The 27,572-nt window shown below is 50.0% G+C and overlaps 1 protein-coding gene and 1 pseudogene across 11 annotated transcripts; one reads left to right on the top strand and one right to left on the bottom strand.

Annotated features, from left to right (window-relative positions):
- Nucleotides 1–201: 201 nt before the first annotated feature.
- XRCC1 (X-ray repair cross complementing 1) lies at nt 202–27,106 on the bottom strand. Of its 11 annotated transcripts, none has more exons than XR_002782229.1 (20): nt 26,896–27,104; nt 26,384–26,476; nt 18,322–18,432; nt 11,569–11,727; nt 10,592–10,666; nt 10,390–10,495; nt 10,075–10,184; nt 9,889–10,000; nt 8,940–9,258; nt 8,533–8,649; nt 6,315–6,405; nt 6,030–6,162; nt 5,622–5,676; nt 5,390–5,529; nt 4,177–4,267; nt 3,688–3,763; nt 3,420–3,607; nt 1,935–1,992; nt 1,039–1,209; nt 202–737 (listed from the first exon to the last, which is right to left on the bottom strand). XR_002782229.1 is itself a non-coding variant. In XM_011368044.2 (17 exons), exons 1-17 carry the CDS (start codon nt 26,944–26,946, stop codon nt 3,494–3,496), a joined length of 1,950 nt encoding a protein of 649 aa, XP_011366346.1. In that variant the 5' UTR covers nt 26,947–27,106; the 3' UTR covers nt 3,405–3,493. The 11 variants fall into 11 exon arrangements, 7 of the variants coding, with proteins under 7 accessions (XP_011366346.1, XP_023391027.1, XP_023391026.1 ...); XR_002782228.1 differs by having other exon boundaries at nt 1,039–1,100; XR_002782230.1 differs by lacking the exon at nt 1,935–1,992 and having other exon boundaries at nt 1,039–1,100.
- Nucleotides 24,252–24,368, top strand: LOC111744655 (annotated as a pseudogene).
- Nucleotides 27,107–27,572: the final 466 nt, after the last annotated feature.

Raw genomic sequence — 27,572 nt, 5'->3', positions numbered from 1 at the left:
TTTGAAGAACAAGTAGGGAGCCTGGTCCTGACACGCATCAACCCTCACCTGTAGATCAGGTTGGCAAACTTCTGTAAAGGATCAGATCACGTATATTAGCATATATTTTTAGGTTTTGCAGGTCACTCAGCATCTGCCACAACTACTCAACTCTGTTATTATCGCACAAAAGCAGCCACACACATTATGATACATAAATGATTGTGTGACTGTTCCAATAAAACTTTATTTACAAAAGTAGGTGGGCTGGATGTTGCCCACGGACTGTAGTTTGCAACCCCTGCGGTAGATGAGTGGAGAAAGGACAGGCTAATCTGTAAGTGAGCTGAGAGAGATGGCAAAAAATTAAATGGTAGGCGGAATAATGGTCCTTCAAAGATGTCCACGTCCTAATCCCCAGAAGCTGGTATGTTAGCTCACACATGACAGAAGGGACTTTGCAAATGTGATTATAGATTTTATCTTGAGATATGGAGGTCTTCCTGATTATTCCATGGGCCCAGTGAAATCACACGGGTCCTTATATGGAAAAGAGGAAAACTGAAGTGTCAGAGAAGATGTGACAATGGAAGCAGTGATGCAGGGAGTGATGCAGGGCCATGAGGCAAGGCATTCAGCAGCTTCTCGAGGCTGGAAAAGTCAAGGATTCTCCCTTAGAGCCTCCAGAAGGAGCCCAGGCCTGCCGACACCATGATTTTGGCCCACGGAGGCTGATTTTGGACTGCTGTCCTCCAGAACTATAAGAAAATAAATATGTGTTGTCATTAAGCTTGTGGTAATTTGTTACAGCAGCAATAGGAAACTAATGCAGATCCCTACCTCACACCACACACAAAAGTTTCTAGAGGTTTAAGAGCTAAATCTGAAACGCAAAACTCTATAACATTTAGATGGAAATAAAGAATATCTTAGTAACCTCAGGGGCAGTGAAAGAATCTTTAAGACACAAAAAGTGAAAATTATAGAGAAAGAGATTGGTATGTTTGGCCATAAATCAAGTTAGAACTATGATACAGTACGGTAAGAGTGTATACCTACCATGTACTATCACAGAGGTTATAGGAAAGGCCTTCTTGATGACGTAATGTCTGAGCTGAGATCTGAAAGGTGTGGAGGATAGATTGAGATGGTTTGTAGAATCTCCAGCATACGGGGTAGAACCAAGCAGGGACATGGAAATGAGCAGGCTGCAGGCCACATGGCAAGACCCTGAGGGAGGGCTGGGTGGGTAAGGAATCGAGTCTCCTCCAAACCTGGCAGCACGACTCGTGTCCATGTTCACAGACAGAGCTATGTGGAGAGATTTCCTCCAAAGCGAACACCACTATCAACGCTTCGCCAGCACAAACTCATTTGAGAGGTGTTAATCAGGTCCAACCTTACCTTGCACACAGATGGGGAAACTGAGGCCATGAGAGGGGATTGGTCTACAACCAAGTAATGAGGCAGTGCTAAGTCGGGGTGGATCCTGGGTCTCTCGACACCCTGATGCCCTGCTGCTCCTCGCATCCTGCCTGAGGGCCTTTGCACTTGCTTTTCCTCTGCCTGGACCAGTTTCCAGAGACACCGCCTTCCACCCAGTCCTTGCAGAGTAAGTCCTCGGAGACGCCTTCCCCCATGACCCTACCTAAAGCACCCCCTCCCTGCCGACCGCTGTCATCACTGAGTAACGCCGCCCTGCTTCATCTGCTCTCTCAGCACTGATCGCTGCAGTACACACCCACCGTCTCTCCCCCAGCAGAATGTCGGCCTCACGGGAGTGGGGGTCTGTGTGTTTTTTAACACTGCAGCCCCAGTGTCTCAATCACAGTGGGTGAAATAGGCAGAATGGCCTCCCAAAGACGCCACATCCTAATCCCTGGAATCTAGGAATAGGTTACATGGCAAAGAAGAATCCAGGTAGCAGAAGGAATTAAGGTCGTTAATCAGCTGACCTTATAAGAGGGAGATGATGGCAGATGATCCAGGTGGGCTCCATGTCATCACAAGAGTCTTTAAACATGGAGGAATGAGACAGAAGAGTCAGTGTCAGAGTGATGAAGTGTGAAAAAGACTCGCCTGGCCTTTGCTGCTTCTGACTACAAAGGGGAAGGGTGTGTGGGCAGCTGCTGGAAGCGGGAAAAGCCACGAAAGCAGATTCTCCCCTTCGGCCACCAAAAGAAACACAGGCCAGCCCACATTGTGATTTTTAGCCCAGTGAGACCCATTTCAGACTTCAGACCTCCAGACCTAAAGGATTACGAAGTCTGTTGTTTTAAGATACTACGTCCGTGGTAATTTGTTACAGCAACAACAGAAAACGAATATAGTGAGTGATCAGTACACGTGAGAGTGAATAAACGAATGAGTGAATGCAGAGCCTAATACCACCTTCATCTCACAGATGAATAAACAAAGGTCAAGAAGGGGAAAGGATTGAGATTGGTGACCCTTGGTTGGCTGATGAGGCAGAAGCTGGGAAAGGGCTTGGAATGTCCAAGAAAAGGTTACCAAAGGGCAGATCTCGAACCCAGGTGACCCTGCCCTTTGTGCTGCTCAAACTCCTTCCTGACCCACCCCCTGCCAAGGAAATGTCCAAGGTTGACCTGGTATCGACAGCCCTTCAGGACAAAAATGTTCTGTCTGTGCCATCATCCAACACAGCGGCCACTGAGCACTCGAAGTGTGGCCAGTGTGACTGGGGCGGTGGATTTTTCCTCTCATCTCATTGTAGTCAATTTAAATGGCCACCCACGTCCAGTGGCTCCCACACTGGACAGCACAGCTGCAAAGAATGTGTGCTCACCTTTCCGGCCAGATCTGCTGCTGAAGCCTCCTCACCGCAGGTGGCAATGCTCTTTAATGCCCCACCCTAGACCCGGTGCCCGCTTCCGGGCCCCTGCCCACGCCACGGCCCCTGCCTCAAACACCACCCCACCTTCTGCCTGGACTCCCTAACACCCAGCTCAGCTCCCACCTTAAATGTGGTGCGGTCTCGAAGGGGTCAGGATTTGGGTGGATTGATTAAAATTCCCCTTCCCCCATTCTACTTCCCAAACAAAGTGATAATAAAACCATGCTGGTGACAGGTACAGAGCTACTTTTGAAAGCCTTGGAGAAAGGGAGATATCCCTGGCCAGGGGAGCTGAGACTTCAAGAGAGAGGAACACCTCACGAGCACCCAGGCCTCCAGCGCCAAGGGACAACCAAGACCTGGAAAGAGCCCAGAAGATTGGAATCAGCTGAGTGCTGGATCCCTAATTTCCTGCCAGCTGCCATTATAGGGCCGAGGGACCAGGGAGAAGTGACAAAGAGTTCCTCCTCTACCAGAGCCTGGCCCTCGGAGGGAAGGCAAAATTAAACAGAAAGACAGAAAGCTGGGAGCTCCCTGGAGGTTCTGGGAGACTCCTGAGAGGGGCAGTGGCTCCAAACCAAGTCACCTTTATTAAACTCGTGTGTGCGCGCACACGTGTGTATGTGTACACGCACACACACACGCGCACAAGCACGTCCTTCAGGCCTGGGGCACCACCCCGTAGAGCTGGTAAGGAAGTAACCTCTGCTTCTCGTTGCAGCTGTAGATCCATCGCGGGCGGACGAACACCAGGGAGGGGTTGTCCATCAGGGCCTGGGGCGGGGGACACGTGTGAGCAAGGAGAGGGATGCTGGGGCGGGCTGGGTCTCCCTCTTCCTGCCCCTCTGACTCACCTCTTCAAAACTGGGGTCCCACTCCTGTGCTGTGATCACGAACTGGACCCGGTCACTCATATAGTCCTCAAGCTCCCTGACAGGAGAAAAGAGGCTTAGAATCAGTGTCCCCTCGGCTGACATCCAACTCTCCAGCCCTTCTCAAAGGCCATTCTCTCCTGTCCCCACCCATGTCCTCTCGAGGCTGCCTGTGGATCCCCATTCTCCCATGGGCCAGCCTTGCCACCTCCACGTTACCAACAGCTCCCATTGTCACAAATCCTTCCAGAAGGGTGGTAGGGACCTCAGTTTAGAGGACACCGAGGGGAAGCTATGCAGCAGGGCTGCCCAGCAGCGAGCAAGGCTGGCAATGAACTCTGTAGCCGGTGCCCATCCCGTGGGGCACGCCCCTTCCCCACCCTCCTGATCACCCTCCTTCCCGCAACCTGCCACGCCCCCTCCCCGACCCAGCACCCCCTCCCGGTCCCTGTCCCACCCCTGGAGACTGACCCATTGAAGGCTGTGACGTAGCGGCTGAGCCTCCGCCGCTCGTCCCCCGGGAACTCCCCGTACAGGAAGAAGTGTTTGCCCTGGAAGAAGTCTGGGGGAGACGGTGAAGAGCCAAGGTGAGGCCCCCGGAGTTTCAGGAGCCACAGAACACTTGGGGACAAGACAGGAGGGCTGTGGCCGCAGCAAGACAGGGATGTTCACGTACACCTGGCGGTGGAATGGTGACAGACAGCAGTTCCCTGCCAGGCCCCACCTTTTAAAATCTTCAGCCTTCAAACAGCCCGGGGTGCTTTTTGCTTTTTTTTTTTTTGGCTTTAATGGTAAGAGACGCGATTCTTATGACTGCAGTGTGCATCTTACACGAAGTAAATCAGACAGGCTGGTATCACTTAACGAGCTTGGCTAGGTTGGCAACTACCCAGCCGGCCTCCCCACCTGGGCTCGCGCTCCTTCTCGACTAGTGCCTTCTCTGGCTCTGACCTTCGGGAAGGCTCTTTCTTCGTTCCATTTCAACCTGACTTTCCAGGCCATTGACTCGCTGACGCCACGTTTGGGGCTTTGCAAGGTCAGAGAACTTTCCTGCCCATCGCCCACGAGGAACCAGAGGAAACAGCTTCTTCCAGCGACCACTGCACCGCACACCTGCTCAGCCCTCAGGCTGCCTGGCTTCTCCCTCCATTCTCCCCGGCAGAGGCCCTGACTCCTGCCCCCACCCCATGTCCCAGGCATTCATGTCTGGGGTGACGAACAGCAATGCCAACACCACCCAGGTCCCAGACAGACCACAGCGCACATCACGTGTGCCTCGCCTTACCCCACACCAACAAAACAGCCTGGGGGGTGGGGCCTGCGCGTCCGAGGATTTAAAAAGCCCCCCAGGTGATCCTGAATGGCGGGAGCTAAAGCCCTGGGTGACGGGTGGCTGTCCACACCTGGGACAGAGCCAAGGGGGTCAGGCTTGGCGATGGACTGTGACAGAGGTGGTCACAGCATGAGGTCGAGAGAGGGACAGAGGGGGAAGGACAGGAGGATGCAAAGGGAAGGGAATAAGACTGAGGGGTATAAAGGCGGGGAGGGTCGGGGCAGGGCGAGGCGGGTAGACAGTGAGACAAGTCACAGGGAGGGCAGCGATCCCAAGGCTGGCCTGGGCAAGTCACGGCTGAGAACCGAGAGGGACAGACTCGACTCCAGAGGGGAGGGAAGGGTCTCCTACCCGGGAGCTCAGGGACCGGCAGGTCGGGAGGCTCTGGGGGCCCCTCGTTGTCCGTGTTCTCATCTGTGGATCCAGCGTACGGGTCCTCACCATTCTCCCCCTGGCCAGTGGGCGGCCTTTGTTCCTTATGCTCGGCCACCCTGGAGGAACCAAGAGGTAGGGGGACAGCATGAAGACCAGATCCCCTCCACCCAAGGCTGGGGCCACCCTGTCCCCCCAGGCCCAGCCCTACCTTCTCAGCTCATCATCAGTGTCCCCAGAATCTTCTGCCCCGTTGTCCTGTCCTTCTGGAAGTGAAAGCTTAGTCAATGGGAAGCAGCGCCTTATCTTCTGGGAAGACAGGTAACCCTCCTTCCCAGTCTCACACAGGCACCCCAAACCCTAACCCCTAGTGTTCTCCTCCCCCCAGATCCAATCGTTTGGGATTCAGCCCCACCTCCCTGAGACCCAAGAGCTCAGACTTTGAGCTCTTTCCCCTCTCAGATATGAGAGTCTGGGTCTCCAAACTTCTTTTCCCTCAGACCCAGGAGTCTGAGCTCCCAGCCCCTCCTCCCTCAGAACCAGGAGTCCCGGCCCCCAGTCCCCTCCTCCCTCAGACACAGTGATCCAGAACCCAGGCCCTCATTCCTCAGGTTCTGACCTGACTTCTCCCCCTCGGTGTCAATATCTTCCTGGGGCCCTGGTGAGGTTGGTTTGATCCCTTCTGGGGTCGGGGGTCTCTGGGGTGAGCTGGGTCCTGCTGCCTGAGGGGGCTTGGTTTTGGTCTGGGGGCGCTGAGGAGGGAGGGTGAGTAAGAAGAGGCTGGGTGGGTGTGAGTGTGTGTGGGGTGTGTGCCTCAGGAGGCAAGAGTGGAGTGTGGGGACCACAACAGACCCATGTCCTCCTCCCACGACACCCTCCCCCACCTGGGTGGGGGGCAGCAGACCTTTCGGGGAAGTTTGGGGGCTTCATCCCCGCTGCTGCTGTGAGGGGCCCCCTCGTCCTCGCTGCTGGAGCCAGGCCCTGCCATGAGGTACCTAGAGGAGGAATCAGGCCTCAGACTCACAGCGTATCGCGTCCTCCGGGGCGGGTAGGGAGGGAGCTTGAGAAGCAACAGCCACTGGCATTTATTAAATTCCCAGTATCGAAACCACGGTGGCTCTCCCAGCCTGCCTCTCCTCTCAGGCCCAGAAGGCCCCACGGAGCCTGTCACCCCAGCCATCCATACGGGAAACCGGAGCAATGCCCGGCTGCCCCTCCTCTTGGGGAAGAAGTGCCCCATTTCAGAAAGGAAAACAATCAGAAATAATCTTCCCCTTTGAGAATCAAAGTCAGCCTCTCATTGGGAGAATGCCTACCAATTAAGGGAAAATTCCCTAAAGCAAATACATTTTTTAAGACCTTGATACTATAGTCATGGTTTCTTAAGGTGCTGACACTCCAGGAAAAAAAATTCTCCTTGTTCTAATGACAACAGCTAACACTTATGTAGGATTTCCTATGTGCCAGGCACCGTTCTAAACACCTGACAAATACAGGGTCACTGAACCCTGAGGTAGGTGCTATTTTAGCCACATTTTATAGGTGAGGAAACTAAGGCACAGAGAGATTAACTTGCCCCATGTCGTAGGGAAAAGTACGCAGCAGAAGCCAATGGACGTGTTGGCTTTACTTTCCCGGCGTGCACATTAACACCCTTCAGCACATGATTCGATTATTTCAAAGCCGGTGAAACGCTGCCAGGTAAGTAGCACTCACTGCAGAGCGGGGGCTCATGGTAAATTCAGAGGCTTCGAAGTGTAGTAGTTGACTAAAGAATCAATGGTAGGTTTACTAAGCTTTTTCTTTAGAGATTCTTTAAATTTTAAATTAAAAGATTTTTAAAACTCAATCTGTGGTCGTTGTAGGGAAAGCCATCCCCCATCTATCATCACATTTTTTAAATATAAAGTGATTTCTGAATTTATTTTTTTTCGTCAAAACCCAGTTGCAAATACTGTTTGTGTTGTTGCCTGTTCTTCCATGCACTCTTTCGCCCCTCCCTGGCAGACAATAATCCAAATGTAGTTCCTCTGTCCCTAAATGTATCCCCGACCCATCCCATTTCTACCCCCGAGGCCCTGGCCTCCTCCAGGGTCCCCACCTGCAGCCTCCCATCGACACTCCTTACAACTCGCCTTACAAGAGCCGGCCACTGCCCCTCTCGAACCTTCCGTGGCTCCCCAGTGCTCCCAGAGGAGCCAAGTGGGTTTCAGGACTTTGAATTTTTCAGATTTCAGAGAGGCAATGGCAGGTGTAGAGATTGTTACATAACACTTCCCAGGAGGGAGGAAGGAGTGCTCTGTAAACCACATTCATGCATATTTCTGTAATAAATGCGATGACACACTTAATGGGATAAATAAAGTCCATAAATAACCTCAATCAGCTCAGGTTGATCATGCAGCCAAGTGAATTTGTGCTAAACCTAGAAAAATGCTCTTGGCTTCCAGAGATGTTTGGACGGAGGGCAGCGCCTTAGCCAGGCAAGCCCTTTCTAGCTGACCCCATCCATGTCCCAGCCCCCGCTTCCACCTCTCCCCCATCAACACAGACGTCTCTCAAATACACGAGGCACGGCCCCAAGTCTGAACACACTCAGGTCTGTCTTTTCTCCCACAGAGTATGCCTCAAGTTTCCCTTCCAATCCACGGGCCTCAGATCCGACCCTGGCCTCCTGCAGCTCCGAAGACTTCCATGGCTCCTGCTGCCCTAGACTCATTCTCCTACCACTCCCTGCCTCCCACAGCAAGCGCTCCGAGCGGACGCCAGGTTGACCCCAACCTTGGCTCCTCCACCCAGCATGCTCTCTGCCCGTTCAGCCTGGCAAACCCCTTCCCAGCCTTGCAGAGCCCCGCTCACTGGTTTCCCCTTGGGCCTTGCTCCATACTATTTCATCAACGAAGTGAGAAGCCTTCAAAGGCAGGACCTAACACCTGGGTGCCCAGCACTGCGCAGCCCAACCTGGCGCCCAGCAGGGGCTTTAGGGTCTGGCTCAGAATGAATCTAAAAAGGCTCTGATACTCGGTTCTCCCGCCCCCAAGCCCAGCCTGCAGGACCTGTGTGTGCGTGCGTGTGCGTGTCTGTGCACGTGTGTCCACCACATACGTGCAGCGAGGCCTCACCTCCGGGAGGGCAGCCGCCGACGCATGCGGTGACAGTCCAGCACCCACTCCTTACGCACGATTCGGCCTCCGAGGCCTAGAACCTGGCTGTACTTGGGGGTGTTGGCAAAGGCGCAGCTGGGGGGAGCAGAATGGGGAGTGTCAGTCAGCTGTGATCTGAGGGGCACAGGGGAAGAGGGAAGCAAGGGGGACAGAGAGACGGAGGGGAGCTGAGTAAGAGAGAGAGATATGGAAGGAGGAGAAAAAGACACAGGGAAACCGAGGGAAAGAAGACGAAAGGATCAGAGAGAAAATGAGCTGAAGGGCGTTGGGGGACAGGCAGACAGGGAGAGAGAGAGCAAGCAAGATGGAGGCGCCAGAGGGGGACGGAGAAGCGGCAGGGAGGTGGGGAGGAGGCACGGGCCTACATGAGGTGGGTGCTGTCCGGAGTCCAGTCGGGCCGATACTTGGCCCCCAGCCCCAGGGCCTTGTCCCGGAGCTCTGAGCGGAAGGGGTTCTGGAAGCCACTCAGCACCACCACCACACCCTCGAGGACCTTCCCCAGCTCCTGCGGGCCGGCTCGGGGTGCCCTGGGCGCAGCGGCTTCTCCTCGGGGTGCCCTGGGCGCAGTGGCTTCTCCTCGGGGTGTCCTGGGTGCAGCAGCTTCTCCTCGGGGCTTCCCTGACACTGCCCCCTGGGCTGGGGCAGGGAGTGAGGCGGGGGCTGGGGCACGGGGGGGTGCCGGCACTGCGGAAGCCAGAGTAGATTCGGTTGGCACGACTGGAACTAAGCCCCCGGCCCTGCTCCCTCAGACCCTCCTCCCTGAGACCCGCACCCCTAGTCCCCCGCCCTCCTCCCTGAGACCTGCACCCCTAGTCCCCCGCCCTCCTCCCTCAGACCCTCCTCCCTGAGACCCGCACCCCTAGCACCCGGCCCTCTTCCCTGAGACCCGTGCCCCTAGTCCCCGGCCCTCCTCCCTCAGACCCTCCTCCCTGAGACCCGCACCCCTAGCCCCCAGCCCTCCTCCCTGAGACCTGCATCCCCAGTTCCCCACCCTCCTCCATGAGACCCGCACCCCTAGTCCCCCACCCTCCTCCCTGAGACCTGCATCCCCAGTTCCCCACCCTCCTCCATGAGACCCGCACCCCTAGTCCCCCACCCTCCTCCCTGAGACCTGCACCCCTAGTCTCCCGCCCTCCTCCATGAGACCCGCACCCCTAGTCCCCAGCCCTCCTCCCTGAGACCCGCACCCTTAGCCCCCGGCCCTCCTCCCTGAGACCCTCTTCCCTCTGACCCGTACTCCTAGTCCCCGGCCCCTGCTCCTCTAGGACACAGGAGCACAGGCTCCTATGGGAACAAGGAATGCAATTTGCTCACTTTTGGGTCTCTTAGGGGGAGGTGGTGAGGGCTGGGCTAACGCTTTGCTGGGGGTCTTCCTTTCTTCTTGGTTCAAATCCAACCTCCTCTTCCCCTTGGGGGACTCCTGAGGCTGAGGGGCAGGGACATGAGTTGAGGCCTCTGGCTTCTCTTCTCCTCCTCCACCTCATCAAGGCCCCATCTCACCTTGGAAGTGCTGCCTACTGCCCTGGAGGCTGGAGAGGCTGAGGAGACGGCACTAGACGCCTGCAGTGTGGCTGCTGCATAGCTGGGTCCTGCTGGGTCACTGGCTGTGGCTACAGAGGGAGGAAGTGGATCCAGGATGAGGTCTGGGCCATCAGACCCTTTAGCTCCTACTCATGGGACAGAGGGTAGTTCCCAAATGCCAGCAGTGAGTGATCTAGGAGTCAGGGCCCCCAGCCCCTCCTCCCCCGGCCCCAGGAGTCCGGGCCTCGAGGCCCTTTCCTCCTACTCACTCACGACTCCAGTTTCCATACTTACCAGTGGATGTCTTATTGATCCAGTTGAAAAAGAGGGCCCCCGGTCTCAGGGAGCTGCTACCTTCATCCTCCTCCTTCACACGGAACTGGCCGAGCTTGGTCACCTTCTAAGGTCCCCAAAAGTCAGTGCGGTGCGTGGGCTGTTGGAGGGTGGGGGTGAAAAGGCAGAGGGAGGGCTCTTGGGGATGGCGGGTAGAGCTTACCTGGGGTGAGGCCTCTGCTTCGTCTTTGTCTGGGGGGCTGTAAAACCGTACAAAACTCAGGCCATAGGGGGAGTCCTGGGAAAGGAGGAGTGGGGGTCAGGGAGTCTGGCCAAGGATCAAAGCCTGACCCCAAGCCCCTTTCACTCAGGGAAACCCCTCTCTGGCTCCTTCCCTCGTCTAGGGAGGTACCCAGATGATAACACAGGCAGCAACTGGCAGCGAGCTGTTATGGGACCCTAACTCCAGGTCCGCAAGGCTCTAAGTCCTTTACATGCTTCAGCCCCTTCAGCCTCATCGCAACTGGCAGAGGCTGCTGGGAGTCCAAGCACATCCAGGCCCGAATACCCAAATTCCCGCCTGTGGAAGGGGACGGAGTGCTGTGTGCTGCTTCGGGAATATGGAAATGCTCCAAGCTCTTCCCGGCTCTGCCAGCTGGGTGCAGAGCCTTAAGATGGGAGGAGCCTGTGTCCCTGGACGACCAGCCGAACACCCCTCGGGACAGTTCCACAGGTAAGGACACCTCTACTGTGTGATGTCATTACCACTGGGTCTCGTTACCACAGCTTTGCCTCCTAACACACAGTAACCCTACGAGGATCAGGAAACTGAAGCCGGAAAGGTGAAGTCACTTGCCCAAGTCACACAGCTAAAGAGCGGTGTGGCCAGGTTTTGAACCCAGCGTCTGACTCCATTCTCTTGGTGCTGACTGACAGGGCCCCTCTCCTAGACCACCTCCCTAACAAGTCAGCCGCCCCTCCCCCAGCCCCCTGTGAGGTCCTGGGGTGCAGTCCCAGACTCCCTCCAGGAAACAACCTCATGGGAGAGGAGGCTCTCAAATCCATTTCCCAGCCTCCTCATAGTCCCATGGGGACACCAGCTGTCCAGCCCCCCGAGCCCTCTGCGAGTCCACGTTGGCCCCTCAGCTCTCTCCTCACCCAGGACCAAGGACCCGCCTCCCCAGCTCCCAGCTCGGGTACCTTGCTGTAGGGCTGGCTGCAAACAATTTTGACGCGGTCCCAGCGCTTCTCAGCTGCTCCCCGGACCAACTTGTCAGGCCCAAAAATGCGAACGTGGTTGGGGTTTGAGCCACTGCGGCTCTCAGAAGGGGACATGAAAGACGAGGTAACCAGAAGGACCTGGGAGAAGGCACATAAATGACAACCAGGACTGGCAGGTTTAAATGACACATCCTAGGGGCTGGGCAGAGGGCAGGAGGCCCAAGTAGGCTAGGAGTCACCAGATCCAGTCCACGTCTGCCTCCAGGTCTCTAGACCTAAAGGGTATTATGCTAAGTGAAATAAGTCAGAGAAAGACAAATGCCATCTGATCTCATTTATATGTGGAATCTAAAGAACAAAATAAATGAACAAACAAAACGGACAACCTTCAAGATACAGAACAAACTGATGGTTGCCAGACGGGAGGGGGGTTGGGGAACTGGGTGAAAAAGGTGAAGGGATTAAGGAGTCCAAATTGGTGGTTACAGTATAGTCACAGGGATGTAAAGTACAGCATAGGGGATGTCGTCAATAATACTGTAGTAACTATGTATAGTGCCAGGTGGGTACTGGACTGATGGGGGGAAATCGCTTAGTAAAATATATAAATGTCTAACCACTATGCTGTACACCTAAAACTCATATAATATAATGTTAGATGTCAACTATAATTGAAAAAGAAAAAAAATTAAGAAGAGAAATAAAGGATGGAAGAGAGCCATTTTCTGCCCTTCCACTTTCTCCAGTTCCTGCTTTGATGCTACTAGGTGATGGATGGAGCAGCAGCAATCATCTTGTAGCCACGAGGGCAAGTCCAAAAGACTCGAGAGGGGCCAACCAAGCATCCTGACTGTTAAGCTTCTAGATGAATTCTGGGTCTGCCTAATGCTGGACTTTCCTCCTGAGGAAACAATAAATTGTCTTACGCAGTAAGCCAACTTTAGTTGGGTATATCCTGTTACTTACTCAGTTTCTTTCTAAATGACGTGCTGTGAAATTTTCAAAATCAGAAAAAAGCCTTTTGCTGAGAAAAACACAGACTATAACTATATGTCTTTTTGTGTTCAGCTCTGATTATGAAAAGGAAACGACAAAGAAAATTATACAGAAGGGAAGCCATCTCCCCGGCCTTGACCATGATGGTTTATAAAAGGCCTGATTTTGAGCTGACAGGGGAGCTGAACTTATCCTCTGACTAAAAATGAAGGGGCAATGCAACCTGTGCTTGGCAGCGGCTACCCACACTGAGAGGCTGACTTTCTCTGCCTATACTTTCCTCCCATTCACTGTAAAGAGAAAACCACCCCAGTTATCACAGTTTTTATTATCCAACACCATCTCTAAGGTTCCAGGACTAAACCTTTACTCTCTAGACTGTGTTAACCTCAAAAGCTCATGAATCGCTTTTGCAGAATTTGAAGGGGAAAAAAAAGAACCTGCGGATTTTGTAGAAAATGGTGTCAGCTATTATAACATGTACCTTACACTTGATTTGTGCGGCAGGGCCGCGAATGATGTCTCGATAATGGTGAAGAGACGCCTTAGGAACTCAGCTCTTGCTGATATCACTCAGCCTGTGGTAAACTGGTTTCTTTATAATGTCACTTCACTTAAAGCTGCGGAGCACACGGACTGTGTTAAATGAGGACTTACTGTACAGGTGACATCAACGTTGATCCATCCTACTCTGTCCTTTTTCCTTTTCTTTCTTGGCTCTTCCAGCCCTACCCAGTCTCTGGGTGGAAGCCAAGCATTATAAGCTCCAGAGTCTTTAATTCAGCCTTGGCTAAAAGTTATAACGATAATCCGAGACTCCAGAGGAAGTTTAACTAAAAACTTCAAAAGAATGAGAGACTGCTGACATAGGCATTTTCGGACTTTGAAAGGATAAAGCTAGCCATTCCATCTTTCAAGATAGATAAGAGAGTGAATAATAAACACTTCCCTATTAGAGGTGATAAAATTTTAGCTAAAAACAAACTTATTCTGTTTTCAATATTATAAAATAGAATTTTTATCTAAATCTATTTGCCACAAAAAAACAGAGAACTTTTTTTTTAATAGTCCTCAAAACTGCTGACTTTGTTAAAACAGTTAAACGAGGAGGCTATTAGGTTGGGTGGGGTGACTCTAGTGCCTTAAGTAGCCTACGTAAACAAACTACAATCTAAGCCAGAGCCAGTGCACTCAAATCTCAGAAAATAAAATGCAAGAACTAATCATAAACAGCCAATTAAATTTCTTGAATCTGAGAAAATGAAATTCAAGAACAACTATCATAACAGCCAAATAACTAGATTTTTCCCACATAATGCAACTGTGTAAGCTACAGCCAATTAAATAATTTCTTTGATTTCTATGTCTTCTCTATAAAAACCTTTGCCCTAGGCCACCCACAGAGCGCCCCTAATCATTTCCAGTTTTGGCGGCCTGACTTCAAATCATTTGCTCAAATCAACTCTTCAAAATTTAATGGGCCTCAGTTTACTTTTTTACAACTTATATAACCTTGAGAATAAGAATGTTCGTTAAAGGAAAGCTTCACTTGTTAAAATGTACTTTGTAGAGCAGAAAAAGCACTTGATAAAATTCAACACGCTCATGAAAAAAAGCTCTCACCAAAGTCGTTTTACGTCCTACTTTTGTACGTCTTCAACCTGACGAAGAATATTTATAAATAAATCTATAGCTGACAGAGTTAACGGTGACAGACTCAACACTTTCCTCCTAAGATCAGAAACAAGACCAGGACGTCTGGTCTCACCCCTTCTATTCGACATTGTATCAGAGATACTAGTCAGTGGAAAAGGATGAGAAGAAGAAAAATAATTGGAAAGGAGCAAAACTGTTTTTACAGCAATATGACTATCTATGTAGAAAGATCCCAAGGGATTTTCCTACAAGAATTAATAAGAGAATTTAGCAAGGTCACAAGACACAAGGTCAACATACAAAACTCAGTTGTATTTTTTATGCTATCAACAAATGGAAAATAAAAAATTTTAAATATATTAAAATAGCATCAATAATTTAGGCAAGAAACAATGATAGATGCTAAAATTAGTGAGTGCGAGTTCAAGACGTAACAATATATTTACATACTCTTAAAAGTACTTCCCTACCCGGTACCTATTAATTACAAAGGGCAAAACAGAAATATTACAGCGGAGAAACCTGGACTATACGACCTTAACCAAACACTCCGAGCGAACATCATCAGTAATGAAGCGTCAACAGCATGTGCCTTGTGATCTGACGCACTGAGAACAATACAAAGTCACCTCTGTGGTTTTCTGGCCCAAAGCGTATAACCTAAATTTAATCATGAAGAAACATCGGACATTTTTGAACAATGAGTGATGTTTTTAAAAATTCCCCTGACTTCTACTCTTCAAAAATGTCACTGGCATGAAATACAAAGATAGTCGCGGGAACAATCAATGCAATGCATGATTCTGACTTTTCTTTTGCTATAAAGGACATTATTGGGACAATGACGGAAACCCAAATAACGTCTGCGGTCAGATGGTAGAGTACTATATCAGTGATAATTTCCTAATTTTGATAACTGTACTGAAATTAAGTAAGAAAATGTTTTTGGTTTTAGGAAATATTCGTCACAGTGGGATAAGGGGATAAAGGGATATCATATGCACAGTAGCCCCCCCTTATCTGCGGGGACTACGTTCCAAGACCCCCAGTGGATGCCTGAAACTTTAGAGAGAACCTTAGACAAAGTTAGAGATTAACAATGATAACAAATAATAAAATAGAGCGTTATAACAATATGGTATGATAAAAGTTATGTGAATGGCTTTGGGGCCATTATTAAGTAAAACAAGTTACTTGAATGCAACTCCGCGATACCGTGACAATCTGATAACCAAGAGCCCTAAGTGACTAACAGGCAGGTAATATATTCAGTATGGAGACGATGGACAAAGGGATGATTCGTGTCCTGGCAAGACAGCATGAGATTTCATCCAGCTACTCAAAATGGCCCGCGATTTAAAACTTATAAATTATTTGAAATTTTTCCACTTAATATTTTCAGACAGCAGTTAATTGTGGGTAACTGAACCCTCGAAAAGTGAAATCGAGGATAAGGGGTGACTACTGTATGTATGTGTTGACGTTTGGAGAGTCTGAGTGAAGAGTATATGGGAATCCTTTGTACCACTTTTGCAACTTTTCTGTAGGTCTGAAAGTTACTGACACGCTGGTTTTATAACTTATACGGAAATAAATGCAAAGGATCTAGGATCGCTAAGATAATCTTCAAGACAAAAGCTGGAAGTCCAATACAATCTGCTTTAAATATTCACCATCAAGACGGTGAGGTGTGGTGTTGGAATACAGACAGACATGCATATCAATGGGACAAAACAGAAAGGGCTGGGAGGAATCTACACATATATGGTCAATCGACAAAAGAGTCAAAACAACGCAATGGGAAAAGGAAAGTCTTTTTTTAAAAAAGTATTTTCAACAAATATATAAAATATAAACAGGGAAAAAAATCGAAACTCATCCCCTACTTCACATAATATACAAAAATTCATTTGCAATGGATCAGAGAGCTAAGCTAAAAATATAAAGCTTCTAGAAGAAAACACAGGAGATGGTGGAAGGCAGAATAATAGCCCCAGAGATGCCCACATTCTAAGCCCTAGAATTTGTGAATATGGCAAAAGGGACTTTGCAGATGCAATTAAGTTAAGGGTCTTGAAATAGGGAGATTACCCAATCCAGGGAGAGACCCTGGAGTATCCAGGTGGGTCCGGTGTAATCATAAGAGAGTCTTTATAAGAAAGAGAAGGCGGGGTGACAGGGCCGGATGAGGAAGACGGAGTAATGTGATCGCAGGCTGTGAAGATGAAGGGGCCACAAGCTGAGAAATGCAGGTGGCCTCTGGAAGCAGGAAGAGGTCAGGACGTGGATCCTCCTCTGGAGACTCCAGAAAGAATGTATGCACCTGTGCGACTGTCCCCCAAATGAAGCAGCCCTGCCATCAGCTTGATTTTAGCCCTGTGAGAGTGATTTTAGACTTCTGGCCCCCAGAACTGTAAGATGATAAATTCGTGTTGTTTTAAGCCACTGAGTTTATAGTAATGTTATAGCAGCAATAGGAAACTAATACAGGGACTATCATCATGACTTTGGGACAGACGAACATCTTTTACAGGACACAAAAGGTACTAAGCATTAAAAAACAAAAAACAACCTGAGAGACTGCACTTCATCAGCTTCTGCTCATCGAGAGGCACTGTTTAGATAATGAAAAGGCAAGTCACAGACTGGGGGGAAAATCTACAATACACATATCTGGAAAAAGAGACTCTGAAAAAGGACGTGGTTAACACCCATGGCAAAAAGACAAACAACCTAATAAAAAATAAGCAAAAGACTCGAATAGACATAAATGAATGGCTAACAAGTACATGAAAGGTTACACAGTGTCATAACTTGCTGGGAAAATGCACATTAAAGCCATAATAAAATACCACAGCATGCCATCTGAATGACTGAAGTTTAAAAAATTAACAAGACTATTATCAAGTATAGGTAAAGATGTGAAGCAACGAGAACACTCACACGCTGCTGAAGGGAAGAGAAAATGGTACAACCACGGTGGAAAACTGTCAATTTCTAATAAGGCCAATAAAATATATATCTCCCTAAGACCTTACAATTCCACTCTTAGGTATTTACCCAAAAGAAATCTCCATATTGAAGCTTATCTAAGAATGTTCCAGCAGCTTTATTCATAATAGTCAAAAAGTGGCCACAGCCCAGGTGCCCATCCACAGGAGAATGGAAAACCAAACTGGGCTGTGCTTACAGCTGAACGCGACTCAGCAATAAGATGAACTGGACCACAGGAACGGTGACAGCACGGATATCAAAGACAGGACGCTGAGTGAAAGAAGCCAGCCATAAAAAGGGACATACTGTGAGATTCCATTTACATGACATTCAGGGACAGGCAAGACTCATCTCTAATGACAGAAAGGAAATTGGAGGTTGCCAGAGCTGGAGATGGGGAGTGACCGCAAAGGGAGAGGAGAGGACTTTCGAGGATGCTCTATGTCTTGATTTGGGGGACAGTCGCACAGGTGCATACATTCGTCAGAGACTCTTTGACCTATCTATTAAGATCTGTGCATTTTATTGTATGTAAAATATACCTGAATTAAAAACAATTGTCACGACAAGCAAAAAAACGTATCTCATAGAAAACTGGCTTGTTCACTTAAAATTGTAAACTCTTTGTCACAGTAGGTTTATTTCTACCCAAAGACATTTCATTGATTAACTAGATGGCTAATTATGATCTCACCAATCCAGATCGAATTAACTCAACCAGTAAAAAAGTGGGTTGTGCCAACTTTTTAAGTATTTGTGATAGAGCAAAAGGCATTCCTTCCTATAAACATTTGTTGAAAATACAGTGACTAACAGAAGCATCCACACAACGCCGAATCTCAACTTGCCAAGACGTGTGAGAGTGGTTTTGCTCTCAAGCAGTGAGTCTTAGAACGTGTGCCCTGGTTGTTTATGCAGTCACAAGGCAAACTCGGTCTCTATCCGCTGTGTACGGTTTGTCACCCGTCTGCTCCATACACTGGGCTCCTCCGGAGGGCAGCAGTCACTGTGACTCATCTCCGCCCCAGCCTGGCACCCAGGAGGCCCCGGGGGAAGTGGACGTGGGGCATCTGGGGCAAGGCTCACCTCATAGTCTTGCTCCCCGGCCCCTCCGGCCGACCTGCCCACCAGCACCTCCACGAAGGCCGAGCCGTCATTCCCGATGTCCACTCTGTGTATCTGCTCCTCCTTCTCCAACTGCGGAGAGAAAGCCCACTGTCAGCGCCTGCTCCACCCCGGGGCTCCTTGTGGGACTTAGGGGGTGGGAGGAATCCCATCTGAGCCACCATGTCTCCTTGCAATGGCAACTCTGTGACAGCGGGGACCACGGCCGAGTGGTGCCACTAGGTCACCTGCATGTTGCACAGGGCATGGCACAGAGTCGGAGCTCAGAAAATATTCTCTGAATGCATAAAGCCCCATACTTGCTTCCCCGACTCCTGTTGACTCTGCCATGCAGCCCTCTTTGGTAGCACCTGCCAGAGTCATCCACCTCCATCACGCAGGACTCCATGGAAGTTCCCTGAGGGGAACAGAGGCCCAGTCTGGTTCTGCTCACCACTGCTTCCTGGGTTTGAATCCCAGCTCTGCTACACACTAGCTACATGGCCTCTAATCTTTTGGAGCCTCGGTTTCCTCATCTGTAAAAGGGGGTTGATCACCATACCTAGGATTATGCCCATCCATACCATGGCCACAGGCCTGGCATATAATAGGCACTCTACTGCTGTCAGGCAGGAGGCATTATTAGTCGATGCTCGATAACTATTTGTTAAAAGAAGAAAAGAGCATTCTGTAGGAAGGCTTCCTCCAAAGGACCTGCCATCTCTTCTGACAGGTGAGGGCGTAGAACAGCACGTGGGGGTGGCAGGCAGTTAGGCATGGCTGCAGCAAGTCTCCTGCTTTCTAGCTTGGGACTCCTCTATTTGGATCCTGGAATGACAAGTTATTCCGACCCTCGGAGGGACCTAGTCCACCACCCTACCCTGCCCCCGCCCTGGAACCATCTGATGCTCTGATCTGCCCTATCACCTCCAGGTCAGGAGGCTGCCCCGACGTGGCCTGCATGCAGCTACACACAGGAGCATCCCCACAAAGGAGCTGGACTTGGGGTGAGACAAGCCAGGGTTCAAGTCCAGCGCCACCATTTCCAAGTGTGCAACCCTGGGTGACGTACAGCCTCTCTGAGTGACAGCTTCCTCACGTGTGAAAGGGGAGGGTTGTCATAATAACCCTCCCTCCGAAGGGAGTTGAGATGACACAGGTAATAACAACCATAACAGCTGCAGTGAACATCTGAGTGCATGCCTCCTGCATGCCTCCTCTCTCTTCGCAGCGGCTCTGCGAGGCAGTGGCTATTATTATCTCCATTTTACACGCGAACAAACGGAGGCAGGAAGTGGTTATGTAACTTCCCTAAGGTCGCACAGCTGGTGAGCGGCAGAGCTGGGACCGGAGCCCAGGCAGGCTGGCTGGAGTCCACCGCGCTCCTCCGCCACCTCGCGCTCCTCCGCCACCTCGCGGCGTGCTGGAGGGGGCGGCGCCGAGGGGAAGGCCTTCCCAAGGCCGAGCTGAGCGGGCCTCCTGGCAATTGTGCCTGCCTCCACCGCGGCTCCCAGCTCGGAGCCCTGCACCGGCAGCTGCCCAGGTGCACAAGTCCCAGTTTGACTCCTCGGCTTCCTGTCACATTTGATGGCTCTCCTTCAGCCACTCCGGCCTTCCTTCTGTCCTGAGAGCAGGCCGGCTCCTTCCCACCTCAGAGCCTTTGCACCTGTGATCTGCCAGCCTAGACCACCCCTCCTCCAACCCTCCCATGGCTGGCTCCTTCCACCCTTCAGGTCTCTGCTCAGATGTCACCTCTTCAAACCAACCAAAGTAGCCTCCCTCACCTCCTACCAGGTGAAGTGCTACTCCATATGTCCTGTAATCCTGCTTTATTTTTCTTGTCGTCACTTGATATTATAAAGTTATATTTTCGTTTGTATTTGTCTAGCATCGATCTCCTCAGCCAGACTTTTAAGCTCCCTGAGGGCAGGGGCAAAACCTGAGTCATTCCCTACTGTGTCCTCAACACCAAGAACAGTATCTGGTCCTTCTCGGCTCTGCTTTCTTACTACTGTGTGATCTTGGAGCAAATGGTTTCATTTGACCCCTTGGGTTTCAGTTTACTAACCTGTAAAATGGAGACAGTAACAACTTCTACCTCACAGTGTTGTGGAGTCAAACAAGGAATACACACAAGGCCCCTTGAATAGTGCCTGCCACAGAGCAAACACTCCGTGTCAGCTGACACTATTATCAGGAGGTCTCCAACACATTCCGGATGGATGGATGGATGGATGGATGGATGGATGGATGGATGGATGGATGGACGGATGGATGGATGGGTGCATGGGTAGATGGATGGAAAGATGGAAGGAAGGATGGAAGGATGGAAGGATGGATGGATGGATGGATGGATGGATGGATGGATGGAAGGACAGATGGACAGGAAGACCACAATGATCATTGCTGAAGGAACAAAGGCCCTGAGTTATATCTCTGAGTCTGCCCTCCCTGTCCAAGTGGCTTTGGTGAGCCACCTGCCTCAGTGTCCCCATCGGTCACAAAAGAATCATCATGGCTGACATTTTCAGATTCTCACTGTGTGCTAAGTACTTGGTATATTAGTGTCCTACTGATGCTGTAACCAATTACCACAAACTTCCTAGCTAAAAACAACACATCTAACAGACTAGAGGTCAGAAGTCTGAAATCTGTTCTCTCTGCACTAAAACCGAGGGTCAGCAGGGCTGCATTCCTTCTGAAGGTTCCAGGGGAGAATCTGTTTCCTTGCCACGTTCCCAGCTTCTAGAGGCCACTGCGTTCCTTGGCTTGTAGCCTCTTCCTCTGTCTTCAAAGCCAGCAATGGTATCAGGCAAACCTCTGCCTCCGTCTTCATATCTCTCTCTCTCACTGTGGTTCTTTCTCTTGCCTCCCTCTTTCCCTCATAAGGAAACCTAGGATTACATCGCCTCCCCCAAATAACCTAGGCTAATCTCACCATCTCCAGATCCTTAACTTCATCACATGTGCAGAGTCCCTTCTGCCACATAAAGAGACACATTCACAGCTTCTGGGGATTCGGATGTGGACAACTTTTAGGCCATTACTCTGCCTACCACAGCCGGTGAAGTTCCGTCTGGGCCAGGCACCACTGAATCCTCACAACCACCTCAGGAGGGAGAGTCTGTTACAGATGGGGAAAATGAGGCTCAAACAGGTCAAATATATAGCTCACATGTCACTGCTAATAACTGGCAGAGAAATTTGGACCCGAATGCCTGACTATAAACCAATACTCTTTCTCAACTCCCCTATTTCAATCCTTGAGGTAAAAACTCAACATCTTTACCTCGCCCACAATATGAAGCACAGGGCCCCATGACTAGTAGAATGTATATATTTGTATTTTAAATGAATGATTCTCATTGAATATATAACTACTTGTGTTTTAAACACACATATACTTTCTTGAATTTCTTCTTTTTGATAAACGAAAACTTTCTTATAAAAATATTTATAGGTGAAAACAACCCAAATGTCCATCAATTTATTAATGAATACGCATTGCATGGTATATCCATACAATGGAATATTATTCAGCTATAAAAAGGAGTGACGCACTGATCCATGCTACATGGAGGGACCTCAAAAACATTATGCTAAGTGAATGAAGCCAGACATATAAAAAGCCACATATTATATGACCTCATTTATATGAAATGTCTCGAATAGGTAAGTCCATAGACAAAAAGTAAGTCAGTGGTTGCCAGGGCAACCTGGGTGCAGGGAATAGAGTGACTGCTTAATCATTATGTTATTTCTTTTGGGGGTGATAAAAATGTCCTGAATTAGGTAGTGATGATGGTTGCAGAAAACTTGTCAATATACTGAAAACCACTGGATTGTACACTGAGTTAAATGGTTAAATGGTGAATTAAGTGTTTAAAATGGAGACTTGAATGTTATGTGAATTTTATCTCAGAAAAGGAGTATTCTGTTAAGTGTCAGCTGTCAGGAGAAGGCCTTAAGCACAAGATGACTGTCATCAGTGGCCTGCATTTGTGTGTAACCTTCTCAGAGAGACATAATTCATGACAGCGAAACAAATGAGACATGGAAGGTTTGCAGAGCTCCTGAGAGACATCTTGTCAAACAACTGTTCCACATCCATGAAAGGTGATGTCGCCTACCACTTAAAAGAATAAGGGAGAATTTTATGCAATGACAATAGATCTCCAAGATGTTTTATTTGGAAAAAAGCAAGGGGAGAATAGTATATACATTATGTACTTTTAAAAAGAGATGGGGGAGTGGATGTACATGCTCATATGTGCACAGCGATGCAGGACGGCCGCACGAGAAGCGGCTATTGGTGGTGGCGTCAGGGGACAACTGGGTAGCAGGAGTCAGGGGAGGGAGGAGGGGAAATGGAAGCGGGTGGGGAAGGGGACTTGCTCGGTCGGTGTATGCTCTTTCATGCCTTTTGAATTCTGTACCATATGCATATAATACCCATTCAGAAAGTAAGCAAAACCACAGTGGTTGCCTCCAACAGCGGAATACTATACAGAAGGGAGAATGATCCGGCCTTAGCTACACCCAGCCAATGAGGATGAAACACACGTAGTGTGCAGTGAGAACAGCCAGACACAAAAGTATATACTGTGTGATTCCATTTATACGAAATTCAAAATCAGGCAAAATGAATTAATGGTGTTAAAACTCAGGACCGTGTTACCCTTGTGCGGGTTGGTGACAGGAAGGAGCACAAGGGAGCACGTGTGGGGGCGGGCACTGGACATGTCCTCTTACTTGATCTGGGTGTGGTGCACACAGGTTGTAGTCTGTGAGGATTCACAGAACTGTGCGCTTTGCTGCACACGTTACACATCAAAAGAAGGTAAAAACCAACTTGGCCACCGAGTGATTAGAAAAACAATAAAAAACAAAAAAGAAACCCGAGCCACCTTGCTGTTGGACATTTCTTCTAAGAACGCACCTCCAGTGGGGCGCTGGAGATCCACCTGGACTGTGTCCCAGCCATCGCCTCTGGCCTACAAGTTAGCAAAGAGGTGGGAACTCCCCTCGTGGGAGCAGGTGACAAGTTGGAGACAGAGCTTCCTGAGGCCCGGCAAACAAGAAAGGGGTGTGGGCTGTCATGAGCAGAGGGCTGAACCCAGTGTGGTAATATCTAGATATTGCATAATATTGTTGAGAGGAAAAAAATACAGGGTCGTGGAAAAACACAGATTAGTCTACGAGTCTTGGTGTCCAGCAACTTCTGCCTCATCGCTTGCTTGAAGAGAACCAAAGTCGGCATTCAGTAAATGTAGAGTTATCCTGCACATTGGCAGTCGGATTTTCCAGAAGGTCTCTGACCTACAATACTTAACCACTGCAATGCCGCTTGCTCCTGCAGTTGCCCCCTGCACTCTATTCTCGAATAGAAACCAGGATTCTATGAGAACCTGTCAGATTGTTCTCCTACTGGGCTCAGAGTCTTTCTGTCTCACATAGAGTAAAAGCTTAAGTCCTTACGATGGCTTTCTGGCCTTAAGTGTGTTGGGGCCCTCCACCCCACCCCATTAGCTCATCTCCGACCTCTCTCCCCCTGGCTAACTCCACCCGACTCACAATGGCCTCCTCGCCGTTCCCCCAACACTCCAGGCACCCACCGGCCCACCTAGGAGCCTGTGCTTCTTCCCCAGATATCCGCACAGCTCAAGTGTCACCTTCTCAGGGAGGCCTTCTCTGACTCCCTACTTAAATAAAAACCTCTCGCCACTGCCGCCTTCCCCAGCTGACACATTCTCCATTCCTCTTAACTGTTCCCTTTTTCTCCACAGCCCTCATCAGCTGACCTGCGTTTTACTTTTGACTTTCTCCACTAACATGAAAGCTCCACAGGACTGACATGTTTGTCTTCGCTGTCCACTGCTATACAGCCCCAATATCTAAAACAGCTTGGCCTAGTCTACGGCCATGCCACCCTGAACACGCCCGATCTTGTCTGATCTCGGAAGCTAAGCAGTCGGGCCTGGTTAGTACTTGGATGGGAGACCACCTAGGAATACCAGGTGCTGTAGGCATTAAAAAATGATAAAAATAAATAAATAAATAAAACAGCTTGGCCTATAGAAGGTACTTCAGAAATAATTATTCAATGAATGAATGAACAAATGAATTCAACTGCTCCTGAGTCTATAGGTCCCGACCCTGTGCTGACAGTTTCCACATCTGTCTCCAATTCCACGTCCGATCTCTAACTGCCTCTTGGATGTCACCCCTCAGATGTCCCAAAGTCACATCAAACCTGGACATGCCAACTGAACATATCACCTTCTCAAGCTGCCCTTTCTCTGGATTTCTCATTTCAGCGACAGCAGCAATACCTCCCTCGGTCTCCCAGGCCTGAGGACGCTGTGCCTCGTTAGGACCCCTCTGGCCCCCTTAGCCCCATGTCCTGTCTCTTCTGCCTCCAGTTTCTCTGCTCCCACTGCAACTGGCATACAGAAAGGGATGTGATTCTCCTGGGGTCACCTGATCGCAAGAGAGCTCAGAAGAATAAAAACTCAGTAATAAAAACATGAATCCCTCCCTTTATACAAACACTTAGGTGTTGACAAAGCACTTTTGCAGACATTATGTCACCAAATTGTCACAATAACCCTGGGCTTGGATCTCGCTATTCTCAACAGATGAGAAAACAGGTTCAGAGAAACGAAACAATTTGCCTGAGGTCACAGAGTGAGTAACAGGGAGAGCTGGGGGCTTGAATCCAGGTCCCAAGACCAGACCGTCAGCAACCTGTATCTCCTCAATTTACTTTTTTTAAAAGAAATTTTTGGGGTACATCTCCCTCAGTTTAAAACAATGGCTCTACACAAGTTGCATAACTTCTCTGGGTTTCGGTTTCCTCATCTGTAAAATGGGGATAATAATAAACTCCAGGTCATGGAGTATTTATGAGGCTGCAATGAGTTAATCCACGTGAGGTGTTTCAAATGATGACTGGCAGTTGTAGCAGTGAATATACACGTTAGCTGTCGTTATTATTGCTATGTCAGGGACTTACGAGGTGTTTAAACTCCTAAAATCGTTCAGAAAATCTAGTAGGTCTGTGTATTTTTCCTGGAAAGAGACTCCTCCGCTTCTCTCATATTCTCAAAAGGTTTTGTGACACAAAACGTTTTCAGAAGCACTGGGCAACCAAGAATACATTCAGTATCAAACACCATCACGTAAGCCTTGCCCCTGACATTCCTCCCCAAACACCTCCACATTCAAACGTAAGGAATGTGGCCCAAATCAAGAAAGCCAGCATGTGAACACAAAGCAGTACGCCAAAGCGGCTGAGAGCGCCGACACTCAGTTGTGGGTTCAAGTCTCAGTAGTGCCATTTATTACTGGGGACAAGAGCCCCTACATCACACCGCCCCTTTGAAGAGCCAGATCTTTTCCTCGGTGCAGGTAAAACACCCAGGCCGGCACCTGGCAAAGAGCCGATGCTTAAAACACACTTAGCTCTCTTCTCCCACTAGTTTCCTACTGCTGACAGGAAAAGCCTGTCTGGAATTCCGTAACCACCGAAGGTCAAACCACCCTTTCCTGTTTGGTTCCAACGTCACAGGGTTGCGAATAGGTGAGACCACACTCAAAAAAGAACCTGGCCAGGGGTCTAGAAATGGTAGCCTGGTCTGGCCACTTTACTTCTCTTCTCCCGACGCTTCAGTTTCCCCACCTCTAAAATGGGGCTTATGGGCTTAGATGATGTCCTGAGGCGCCTTCTGGTCCTGAGCCCACTGACTTCAGAAAGCAGGATACATGGCAATGATTCAATCTCTTCCAGCTGAGGAAACTGAGGTCGAGAAAGCAGAAGAAACCTATCTGGCCACACACTGATGCTATGGCCAGCCCCTGCCTAGTCCTTAGATCATCTTTCTCCTCTGCTACCCGGCACAGCAATCATTACCTGCCCATTTTCCAGGTAAGGAAGCTGAGGCCCAGAAGGAGAAAGTGCCTCAACTCACTGCCAGTTAGCTTACGAGTCCAGACCCTGGGTCTCCAGACTCATAGGAAGGAGACAGGGGTAGGGCAGGATCACCTGGAGCACCACAGAGATGGTCTTCTCGCCTGCCTTGGCTGCCCGCCATTTTCGATAAGTGTCCGCCTTGAGAAGGTTTTCTGCACAGTGGGTCTGGAGATAGGAATGGGAAAGAGAGAGTTAGGGCACAGTGATGAAAGCTGGGTCTCCACTCTCAGATTAGTCCTTTGAGTCCTCCCAAGCTCTCTGCGGTCCCCCAGATTTAAGAGTCCTCGTTAATCCCCCCACAGTCTGCTTCTAGTTCCCTACGACACTTTCCCCTGGAAGTTCACCTATGGGCTCTCCAAGCAAGGTCCCCTATTCCTACTTTTCTCCCCGGAACTTCCATAAATGCCCTGAAGGCCCCTATTCCACATCTTCCCCTGAATTCCCTTATAGCCTCCTGGAAATTCTCCCATGACCCTCCTTAGCCTCCCAAGAAGTTCCCTTTTAACACTCCAAAAGTTCTTGTGGAGCCCAGACGTCTCAGAATTCCCTTCTGTCTTCCAACCTCCCCCACGCCAGTCCCTCACCGAGTCCTGGCTACTGCAGGACACCACATGGCGGAGGCGGATCTCCGGCATGTCAACGGAGTGGGTTCCGCCCGGCCCGAAGGACCAAGGAGGGCTCGAGTTCGGGGGGCCGGGAAGGAGATGCTCCCCGCGCGCGTTTTAGTGCGCAAGCGCGCGAGACTCGGGCCTTTCAAACCGCGACGCGACGGCGTGCGCGTCAACCCCGCGCAAGCCCAGTCGCACCTCTCCAGAGAGAGGCGCTGAGTTCCCTAGCAACGAGCTTTCCCTCTGGCCCCGCCTCTCTCTGGCTCCACCACTCTCCAGCCTCTCCTGCCCGGGAGGGTCCCACCCCGCTCACCGGGCGCCTAGCAACACAAGCGGCCCTCGGGATTGGGCCCTAGAAGAAATTCTCCATTCTCATTGGACGACGCTGTCACCGCCCAAACTGAAGCCTAGAGGACCCCAAACCCGAGTAGTTTTTCTCAGAAAGCCTGCTGCTTACTGCAACAGGATCCCCGCCACCGGTTCCTACCGCTACACTCTCTTCCAGCTAGCTTCCCACCACCCACCCACACACACACACACACACACACACACACACACACACACGCACGCACGCACACACACACATGGAAAAAAAAATCTCAGCTCTCTCCCAGGGTTATGCCTGCCACCGGTTCCTACCGCTACACTCTCCT

Source organism: Pteropus vampyrus, unplaced genomic scaffold (genome assembly GCF_000151845.1).
Source record: "Pteropus vampyrus isolate Shadow unplaced genomic scaffold, Pvam_2.0 Scaffold138, whole genome shotgun sequence".
Classification (NCBI taxonomy): Eukaryota; Metazoa; Chordata; class Mammalia; order Chiroptera; family Pteropodidae; genus Pteropus; species Pteropus vampyrus.
The sequence above is the reverse complement of the archived record's forward strand: the minus strand, read 5'-3'. Positions and strand labels throughout refer to the sequence as shown.

What these genes read in the sequence shown, in the direction of transcription:
- XRCC1 (XM_011368042.2), bottom strand. Translation starts at nt 26,946, where the DNA reads ATGCCGGAGATCCGCCTCCGCCATGTGGTGTCCTGCAGTAGCCAGGAC. An exon ending in CACCGAGGGGGAGAAGTCAG is followed by an intron (nt 5,677 to 6,029) that starts GTCAGAACCTGA and finishes TTTCACTTCCAG; the next exon opens with AAGGACAGGACAACGGGGCA. An exon ending in TACGTCACAGCCTTCAATGG is followed by an intron (nt 3,764 to 4,176) that starts GTCAGTCTCCAG and finishes TTCTCCTGTCAG; the next exon opens with GGAGCTTGAGGACTATATGA.